Consider the following 11382-nt stretch of genomic DNA (forward strand, 5'->3'; position numbering starts at 1 on the left):
TCACAAGTGATAGTCAAGCCTACCAATCACCCACCGAGTTGAGAGAGGGTTAATCCAGTTGGCGTTCTTTCGGCACTTAAGTCACAATCGCAGTCCGCACGACGCACCAAATTTCCCCACACTGGATAGGAAATCGTTTATTGGTACACCGCACCCGTCACAAATATCTCGGAGAGTCGTTTGTTTCCTATTTCCAGGCGAAAAACTCCAGGGAAACACAATAATAATTGACGCCAGTAATTTAATCGATTACGCACACTTGGACTCCGACTGCCCTCTCTCCTTTCCTTTTCATCTCGTATCTCCGCATCTCCCGGTACGTCTCGTACCACCTAACAGATGGTGTACCAAGTATCGTTCTGGGATAAATTCAGATGTTGCTTTGGCACTGGTTTTCTTTCGATTCAAATTTAAAGCGGGATATTACAATATTTTTCATCACGTTTGTTTTTTGAAAGTAGAAATAACCTTTGTTTAAATGGAATTCTTTTCCCACAAGAATAAGTGTTACCCAGAGTGAAATTTGAACGAAACCGAGAGGTCGTCTAGGGTTCCTAATGGAGTGATGAATATTTGTCGACAATTTTCTCAAATTTGGGATTTCTTAAAATAAAATATTTCATTCACCATGAAAGATCCTGTTCTAGGTGAATTTTTTATGGATGACCATCGTCCTAGTATAGAAAGACTGAATTTCTATAAACATCTCTGTTTTGACTGCTATCACATCCATAGTGTTCCTGAACATTATGTTTTCTCCAAAAATTTGAAACACCACTTAAAAAACCAAACATCTTTATTCGTCTGCAAATAGTGTATATTTTTTATCAATATGATTCCGCTACAACAAACTTTACGTGTTCTCCATATTAACTTTCTGAGTCTATTGTTAACTGTGGTTGGAACGTCGATTTATATTAATTACTTTGTATTATTAAGCTCGAAAGGTTTGATTCCTCTCAATTTCTGCATCAACTTTTCATTTCCGTCTCAGCGAAGGTGAACAAGGTTTACAAGAGTTATTTTCATTCGACTGCAATGAATTCTTGAGATCGGTTGGTAATATTGCGAAAAACTCTTGTTCTTGAGGATTGAAAATAATTTTTGGGAAATATTTGCTTTAATCGATCTAATGTCAACCAAGATCGTTCATAACTTAAGAAAAAAAGTTTTTTTGTTCTGCTGGGATTATATAGTATCTGTATATTTGTTGCAATATTTCTGAATGGAAGGACAGCCTTAAAAAGATGGCAATCATTTTTTATTATAATTTAAGTTTCCAGAACACAATAGCGACATTACGGTGATACATTAACCACATGTTTCACTTCAAATCTCCACTCGCGGAAAAAACGGAATATTTTGAAATTTCCATAATGTTCGATCAGATTTAGATCCGGATTATATGGTGGCCAATCAATTTTTACTTCCACAGCGTAAGCGAATGGAGTATTGTAATCGAGTCTGTCGACCGATTCTCTACTTTTACGTTTCCTCGACCTTTCATGGCCCCTATAGTAGGAAGAAATATGTCTCCGGTTTCCGTCTGTCTGTCTGTCCGTCTGTCCTTGTGTCTACCGTCACGGATTTTTATTTAGATGGTAAAACGCTAACCAAAATTTATCTAATCATTCATAAAAACCCTGTGATGACGTCACATCAAAATGGTACATAGTACATGGATTTTAAATTGTATAAAATACCATAGCTTGTAGTTTACGATTTCGTGATGAGTTTTTACTAGGGATGTACCGACTACTGGCCGATCGGTCGGATAAGCCGACTGAATATTCGCCGAATGGCCGTTTTTCATCGTCGGCTGGCAGTCGGCGACTGGTCAGCTAAACAGCCGATCGGTCGGCTATTTTTATTAAAATAAAAATAGTGTATAAAACAATTAAACCCGGTTTACAGAACCTCAATTAAATATTTAATTGCGATTTTAACACCGCGTTAAAGTACCATGTGATCGACTCTACGCCAATCAGACGTCGCTAATGGCCTTGTTAAATGCGCGATCAACTTAATCTCAGTTAAAATATTGTATAAACTGGCCCTAAATTGTGTTATTCTTTATTTTTGTACTGAATTACTACAAAAAATTAAATATTAAAATTATCTAAACAAATTTAATACATTTTTTGGAAAAGAAAGGAACTTTAATTATTCTTTTTATTAAAATAAAACAAATTTTTAAGGTAGTCAGAGAAATAGAAAAAAAACACACTGTCTGTCGCATTTATAAACCGGTTTTAGCAAAGCCGAACAGTCGGCCGACTAAGTCGGTTTTTACTGGCCGAACAATCGGCTAGTCGGTTAGTCGGCCAGACCTACAGTCGGTACATCTCTAGTTTTTACCCGAACCATCCAGATTTTTGAGAAAAAGATCCAAATTATGAAACAACAATTTACAATTATTTAATTCTGATTCTGCAAAACCGAATGCTTAGAAATCTTACAGATGGTTTGTTTTTTGGTGCGACGAAATTTCTGTGGGACGGTCCGGCATCCCGCCGATAACGTGTGGTGGCGGCGTAGCTGAGTGCCAAGCCTTGGGCTGAGTACTGCCGCTGATAAAGTCGTCTGGCCGACCTAGGCTTATTCGGCGACCTTCACGTCGCCGGGTGTGGCGCCTTCGGTCAGGCGCACCGGTCGCTCGGGCGCCAGCTCCGTCTCCGGGAGAGCAAGTGTCGGGGTTGCTCTCAAGCCGGAGACACGGATCTCAGGTGGTGAGCGCCCACGAAAACACGAGAATAAAATAAAACGGCTAGAAATTGTAAACAACAAAACGGGTTTATTCCCTGCCACCAGCTATACGGCTAAAATAACACATCTTACGGCTAATCTTAACTTAAAACAATTACGAAACAAATTTACAAAATGAAGAAAAAGAATAAGACGTCCGGCACAGTCGTTCCCTCCTGGGCGGCGACGTCCTTCAAGACGGGCTTCTCCTGGACCTGGGGGCGGCGACCTTGAAGCTGGAAATCGCGTGGGGACGGTACGGCGACCCGGTAGGGCACTGCTACTCTCTCACACCTGTCTATGGCGTCTCTTATTGTCGATTTTCTAAGTTCTCCCATCCACGCAGCACCGCTGTACAAAGCGAGTGCAGAGAACATTCCGTTCCACCATGATGTAATCATGATTAGGGAATGACCCCATTTTTTTCGTAATGCTCTCTTACATTGTACCGTTATGTTTGCTAATCGCAGTCTTAAATTATTAAAGTAAGGCAGAAAACTCATTCTTGCCGTAGTCTATCCCCAAAATGTCAAACAATATCCATCATGACAGAACCTCTCTCTTCGGTGCCTTTCCTATTATTGCCCTATACTAAAATCAGAAAATCATCAGCGTACGCCATAAATTTTGCCCCGACTTCTGTAAGGAAAACCAGAAGGTCTTTCATGACCAGATTCCATATGAAAGGCCCACATATGGAGTCCTGTGGAGATCCCTGCGTTACCTTACGGCAATATTTCTGAGCTTTCCCTTTTAGGATTACGGATTACTAAAATATGACTTCCAAAGCTTAGAATCTCTCGTCTTTACAAAATCTAATTCTCGAAGTATATCGCTCCAAGTTATGCTATCAAAGGCCCCTACAAAATCAATGAAGATACTTAATACGTATTTAAAGATAGAGTTTTCATTGTTTAATACATCCAGCCAAGCGTCCTGCATAGATTTCCCAACAGTAAACCCATATTGTTTGTCTGACACTCGATCATTGTTCATCAGCTAACCTTTCTATCATGAGTCTCTCTAAAATCTTGACCACCCCGATAGCAAGCAAATTGGACTGTGTGACCTAAGTGACCTCTTAGGCTTGTCTGGAGATTTATGAATAATGACGACTTTCCATTGTTCAGGGAATATAATCTTGGTTACGTATTCAGAAGCTACAAATCTTCTTTATTGTAGCACCAGTCAGGCCATCAAGTCCAGGAGATTTTCGACTCTTCATCTTATTTAGACATTTCTTGAACAAATCATGTATCACATTCACAAGAAATGTCTCTCTATTATCATGTTACCACAACTTCCTCATCGTAAAACATATCTACTTCGGGACCAAAGAATGTATTGAGTAAGGCTTCAAGATCTTCCTTCCAGGAGCTGGCAACACTTCCGCTTACCTCAACCATCATATAGTCTGTTGGACTTCTTTTGTTTTTTGAGTTTATAAACATCGCCTCAGGGATAATTTTTTTCTTTAGTCAATGATGTGACATAATCTTGCCAGTGTGTTCTTTTGGCTTCAATAACCTTCTTTTTATGTGTTCTATTTGCAAACTTCCATTGTTCTCTCGCTTCCACAATTCGTTCGTTTTCGTCATCAACTTCCTCCCCGATGTTTCCACTACGTCTTAACTTTTGGTATTATTTCCTTGTCTTATGTGCTTGTTTTCTTAATGCCTTAAGTTATTGTGTCCACCAGCTCACGTTGTTCTTTATAGATGTCTTATCACTTATCAGTAATTATTTTCGAAGCATTATCAATCTATTCATTGAAAGTATTGACCATCTCGTCCAAGGATAACCGGTCAAATTGCTCAGGGGTGTATATACATTTACTTAGATTGAAAAACATTGACAACAATCTGTATCAAGATAATTTTGAAAGTATCTGTCCCCAACACTGGTGCTATATTTGAAAAAACTGAAATATCGATAGTTGAAAATTGTAAAAATTTATTTTTGTTGTAAACACTGTACATTAAAACTCAATTCTGTTTATACCACAACAAAGCACGTTCACCTCTTCATAAAATAATGTAATTGCTAAAAAAATTTCGAGACAATTGGATTAACATGCCAACATCGTATCAGAATTTAAAAAAATAAGCTGTAGTTATAAAGCCTAACTAAATCTCAATCAGAATATGTACAAATATATATCGTATTCGATGTGAAGAAACTCAGTTATGCGTTACACCTTAACAACGGAACACACATAGAGTAAAAAATACTAGTATATGGTCCTCAAAGACTTACTTTTGGACAATATTAACAATTTTTCCTCTTGGCAACTTTTCAGTGTTTCTGGAAGATTTTTTCCAGTTGTTTATAGTAAAAATCTCTCCCCTTCTGAATAGTTTTAACGTGTATATGAATTTCCACAAAGTTGAATAGTACAGCTACAGTTCATTCTACAGTCGCTGGTGTGCAACTTTGACATGATTAATTGGTTCTATCAATTACGTCTAGAGTGGTTTCAAGATCTCGTGGCGGACGAGATGCGCGAGGCGGAGTTTAGTACAGGCGGTCGGTAGTGCTCGGTTAAAGCGATCGGTTGCAACACAATCCTAAATACGTTGACCGTGTTTACTAAACCTAAACTTCTAGGTATTAGTACGCACAACTGAGAGATGTACCTGCTCGAAACGACTAATGAAAAGTGAATACTTTTTCGGAACAGACAGTTCCCTATAGCCCTCTACGCCCACCGCTGAGTTTGGTCGGATCCGATGCGCAGTAATGCTCAAACTCGTCCGCCATGAGATCTTGAAACCACTCTAGTACCCTATCGTACAGGTTTCATGTACACTTTCCTGTTATGAAGAAAAACACATATGATATTACGTTCTACAATTTTAATATGTGTACTTTAAAATAACTTTTACGTAGCTAAACCTATAGACTGTAGCTGCTTTATTAGACATGTGCTGTAAAACTATCAAAATATTGTAGGTACATGTTAAACCAAGGCTGAAGATAAACCAAAAGCAGTATCGAACGTGTATTTTCTGTACTTTACAAAGTCTGTTACTTTCGCTGATTCTCCTCTTCAATTTTAACCAAACGTTTTAAATTCACTAATACTAAAACAATCTCTACACAATAAAGTACGTACACATTAATTCTAAACAAAGAAATACACGATAAATGCACATATCGTAAAATAACAATTTTTGTAAACCTTGAGGGTAAAAACATTCATTATTCAACGTGCCAACTCTTTAGACGATTGTACGTTTCATACCACCTTAGTTAAAAAACTTATAGTAAAACCCGTCTGCGTTTTGTAAGAGTTCCTGCGGTCGGCCGAATTCCACCACCGTCCCATCTTCCATAACAAGAATTTTGTCACAATCCCTTACCGTATTGAGACGATGTGCTATCGTCAAGACGGTGCAATCCCCAAATTTCTTCTTAATATTAGCTTGTATCAATTCGTCAGTTTTCAGATCAACGTTAGCTGTTGCTTCATCCAGAACTACGATTTTGTTATTCCTGAGCATAACGCGTACCAAACATAACAACTGCTTTTCACCGACGCTGAAATTTGAACCTGTTTCCGAAACCACACTATCGAGACCTTTCTCTAGTTTAGAAACCATCTCTTTCAAACCTGTTTCTTCCAAGCACTTCCAGATTTGGTCATCGCGGTATTCGTTAAAAGGATCTATGTTTTTCCGTAACGTTCCTAAGAATAGAAAGGGTTCTTGTGGTATGATGGATACTTTAGAACGAAGCGTGTTTAAAGTCATCGACTTAGTGTTAACACCGTCTATTGAAACAGTTCCATCGAAAGGAAATAAACGGAGAAGAATTGATGAGAGTGAGGTTTTACCGGCGCCAGTACGACCGATAATCCCAACTTTTTCTCCTGCTTGGATAGTGAAAGTTACATTTTTTAGCACGAAAGGGGCATCGGGAAGGTATTTTAATGACACGGAGGAAAAAGACACGTTGCCAAAGTTTGGCCAGTTTTCAGGAAGCCCATTGTTACTTTCGTCTGGTTCTGGATCCAGTTTCGTGTATTCTAGTACCCGCTCGACTGAAACCATGTTACCTTCAAGTTGACTCCAGTTTTTCATTGTGAACTGTACTAACTCGATCAGTGAAGACGAAAGAGAAATCGCCAAGCCAACATTACCAATAGACGGCACTGAAATATCCTTGCTAGATAGAAAATAATTAAAATCTTAACTTACCAAAATCCAGAAAGAAGAAAGTAAATATTACTAAAGCATTAAACACAACACAGATTATGTCAATCCAAAACCCGAAAGCACTGAACAGTCCTCGAGATAAGTAAAAAGCTGTGCTGTGTACATTTTGGTGATGGTCGAATTCTTCTATAATTTTTTCTTGCGTACCAAGAGCTCTAATCGTTGGTAAACCTTGAATTGATGAAGATAGGTGTGAGAATAAAAAGCTGCGTGCTGAAGTAATTCATGTTGGTTATAAACAAAAAGTTGGTTATTCTTTTCTTACTGATTCCTTCTGATCTTTTCATATTTTGGTTAGCCGGTTGAAAGACTTTGCTGCATAAATAGATTATTATTATAAGGATAACCGTGGGAACAATCATCAAGTAGTTACTGTAAGTAATGAGTAAGACGATACCAGTTATCATGAAGATGCATATTGTTGCTACCACGAGATTGTAAGGGATGATTTCGTCTATGGTTTTCGTGTCGGTGGTAAATCGATTCAAAATTCTTCCAGACGCATGTTTATTGAAAAATGATATAGATGCATAGAGAATTTTCAGCAACATATCGTTGTGCAAATTTTTTGACACCTTACTGCAATATTTGCAAAACAGGAGAGACGCACAGTGTCCAATTATTACCAAAAAGACCAGAAGACAAGCATAGATATACAAACAATGATATGTACTGAAAAATTGGGTCAAATGTGGGTCCAATGTAATACTTTTTTGTTCCAAATTTATCCAGAAAGACATGAAATAATCTATGCTGTTGCTTATAGCTTGGGTCATAAACAAAAGTAGCAGAGTGAAAAATGTAAACGAGCAACCACCAGCAGCCCTTGCGTAAGCAATGTAAATATTTCTTCTAATTCTCTCAAGTCCTTCGTCTTCTTCTACTTCTGATTGTAATTCATGTGAACCCCACAACACTGTACTTTCATTTAGGTTTTCTATTTTAGATTCCGACAAATATTTTACCAAATTTTCGGACAAGTTATTTTTGTATTCAGTAACACTACCAGAGTCTGCAACGTAAACCTTATCCACGTTTCGAACAAATTGCAGTCGGTGCGTCACCAACACCACACATTTCTTTTTCAAGTATTCACAAATACATTCTTTAAATATCTGGTCAGCGACGTTTACATCAACTGCCGAAAGTGGATCATCCAATAAATAAATATCAGCTTCTCTGTATACAGCTCTCGCTAAACTAATTCTAGCTTTTTGGCCTCCACTCAACATGACACCTCTTTCGCCTACCAGCGTTTGATCCCCATGCGAAAACAATTGCAAATCGTGCTCCAAACCGCAGACTTTGATGACTTTCATGTATTTCTTTGAATCAAGATCTTTCCCAAAGAGAATGTTTTGCTTAATGCTGGCCGAGAAAATCCACGGTTCCTGGGACGCGTATGATAACGTACCGCTAACATCGACGTTTCCTTTCGTTATTTCTACTTCTTGAAGAATGGTGTGAAGTAGTGCCGATTTACCACTACCAGCAGCGCCGATCACGACAACCAGTTCATCTAACGATGCGTTGAAGTTAACGTTATGTAGAACTACTTTCGACGATGGATTCCATTTAACGGAAACGTTAGCGAAGTTTATTCCCTTCTGGTAATGGTGAAAAATTTGACGAGATTTGAGAATGCAAACACTAGTTACTGTCCGATGTTCGTATAAGAGATACTCTTGGATTCGTTGAATGGAAATTCTTATTTCCGCTAGACTATTTGTACAATTCTCGAAAAGAAAGACTGCGTTGATTTTAAAAATTTCATAAATATGATTCAACGAAAAGAAGTACTGCGACGTTAAAACCTGGTTACTTAGTACTGCAGCTAGTACCGAGAAGTAGATACTTATTTTAGCTTTGTAGTAGTTGATGATCCATTTAGTTAAGCGAGCGTAATTTGCAGTGGAAATCTTTGCCATTTCAGAGCTACAAATGAATAGATAAACATTGGTGCTGTAAAAATTATGGTACCGTTACTTTCGAGCTGATTCTACTAGTTCTCGAAAAGGCTGTTCCCATGTATAAATTTTTACAGCGTGCATGCTCCGAACTACGTCATTCATTAGCTGAATTCTGTAATCAGTTCTTTTGGCAGCTTCACTTCTGGCAGTCGAAAATTTCTTGGTTACAAGTACTGAAACGTATTACTTTTGATCACTATTAATTATTTGGAAAAATAGGTACCCTGAATAATCACAAAAATGGTTATTGCAGCCGTTCCAACAATGCCAGAAGGACCAAACATGAAGTAGATGTACAAACTTCCGACGACTAAATTAAGGGGCGCGAGCCACAACCAGTGCATGAAAACTAAACCTATATCAAATGTATTAACATCAATTGATAGCAGATTAAGCAGATGTCCTATTGTTATTTTGTCCAAAGCACTTTGTCTTAATTTTAGCGCTTTCCGATAAATTAAAGACGAGCATGCAATCCGTACTTTCATTCCTAAAACACCCAATTCCATCAAGGTCCAGTGAAAAACAGCAACGCGACATAATGGTACTATTGTCATAACGGAAGCATAAATGTAAGCTTCACGAACATCGATCGTCGTTTGATTGGGAGTGTAAAAATCTAGTACTTTTTTTAAAGAGAAACTCTGCAGAACGCTAAAACTCACCCAAGTCGATATTCTCTTTTAATACAAGATTACGAAAAAACTCACAGAAAACTCAGCTCAGTTGGAAATAATAAAATTCCGTAGCAGACAAAGCTACCACCGAATAATTTTAGCAAAGCCCGTGTCAAAGAAGGTTTTTTTTGAAAAGTTTCTTCCTGTTCCCACAATTTTTCTAATTTATCTCCGAGTTGTTTCGACTCGTATTCTTGGAGAGTCGAATAGAATTTTAATCTGAAAGATTTGTGTTTCCAGGATTTTACTATTAGAGGCAGCTGCCAGCTAATGAAAATAGAGACAGATATAAACAATAGAGGAATTTTAGAAAATAACTTTACCAAAAGAATAGATGTGAGACAAAGCCATATTTTTGTCTTGGATGTTTTATAAATTTTTCTATCTTGATATCTACTTTTTCTTTGTCTTCCATTTGGCGTCAGTACTTTAGCACCACAATTAGAAATCGTTTCTGAACTAATAAGTACTAACATTCGCAATCGGTACTTTGTGCTACACGTGGCAATGAACTAAATTTAGTGGCGATAACTTTTATAGTAAACTTTTTTATGTGTCACGACAATTATACTTCATTAGAATTTATTTTATTTTTATTACGCTCCAAACTTATGATAAAGAAAATATCGTAATTATGAAATAATTTTGATGAATGTAGAATTTGACATTTTCTTTGAATTTCAAAAATGATAAATTACCTAAACACATATAAAGGTTCTCAAATTAACTTTAATTCGAAAACAGGGAATAGCACTAACTCGTTTAAAAATATCAGTGAAATATTTGAATTGCAAAGCAGTAAGTCACATGTATTTTCATGTCGCTTTTTATCTAAAATCTATTATTCTAAAAATGTATTATTCGGTGTTTTATGATTTGGATATGCTGAAGTTATTACTCGTTGTTTTGCTTGTCCTGTTATGAATTTTGAGGTAGGAATTATTTAACCCATGTTTTAAGAAGCAGTAATATATAGACCTGATTATATAACTTCACGTGTTTAGTTGAAAATTCATACTCGGCACTTAATCGAACAAATTTTCGATATAATAAAAATTCAAACTTTAGCTAATGAAAATTCTCAGTTGTCACTTGAAGTAGCTAAAATATCAAGTAATATATTAGTAGAAGAAATACCTCGATAAGGAACTACGTCAAAAAAGATAAGAACCTGTGGATGGCTTTTTTATGCTTGATTGCCCAATAAAAATAAGTAAATAGTCGGAGAGAGAGAGAGAGAGAGAGACTTATTATTCACAATCATTTAATAAAACAAGAAACATTATAATAATAAAATGAACTACCTACCTACCTAATATTATGGTTTATTTTGGTAAAATATTAACACTTACCGCTGACTGCTTGCAGGCTTTTCCGACCCACTGAAAAAATGTATGAGTGGAATTGCTCACTTTTTCACATTTAAGGTAGAAGAGCTGTATGTTACTAACTGATGAATTAAAGCAAGCAAGAGATCAACTAGAGGAGCAAAATCAAGAAATTAGAGATAAACAGGAAGAATTGGAAGGATTGAAGAGAGCTAAGGAAGAATTGGGAAAGAGATTGGGTGAAGTAGAAAGTCAACTAGATCGAATGGAGAGCGAAAAGAGAAGAAACAAAGCAGTGATGATGGGATTGGAAATAGGAACAAGACAGCAGAAGCAGATAATTGAAAAGGTGACAAAATTTTTACAAGAGAAAGTCAAAGTAGAGAGTAAAGTTAAAAGCGCGTACAAAATTGCAGAAAAAGTTTATGAGTGGAATTCGAAAATA

At 37.0% G+C, this 11382-nt stretch overlaps 1 protein-coding gene across 1 annotated transcript; it reads right to left on the reverse strand.

Annotated features, from left to right (window-relative positions):
- Positions 1-5993: 5993 nt before the first annotated feature.
- LOC135137370 (probable multidrug resistance-associated protein lethal(2)03659) lies at positions 5994-9489 on the reverse strand. Its single transcript, XM_064066997.1, has 5 exons — positions 9156-9489; positions 8949-9105; positions 7672-8897; positions 6945-7133; positions 5994-6898 (listed from the first exon to the last, which is right to left on the reverse strand). The coding sequence occupies exons 1-5, from the start codon at positions 9487-9489 to the stop codon at positions 5994-5996; spliced, it is 2811 nt and encodes a 936-aa protein (XP_063923067.1).
- Between the last annotated feature and the right edge of the window lie 1893 nt (positions 9490-11382).

This window comes from Zophobas morio, unplaced genomic scaffold, assembly GCF_036711695.1.
Source record: "Zophobas morio isolate AGI-343-1 ecotype UQ-CSIRO unplaced genomic scaffold, CSIRO_AGI_Zmor_V1 ptg000029l, whole genome shotgun sequence".
Taxonomy (NCBI): domain Eukaryota; kingdom Metazoa; phylum Arthropoda; class Insecta; order Coleoptera; family Tenebrionidae; genus Zophobas; species Zophobas morio.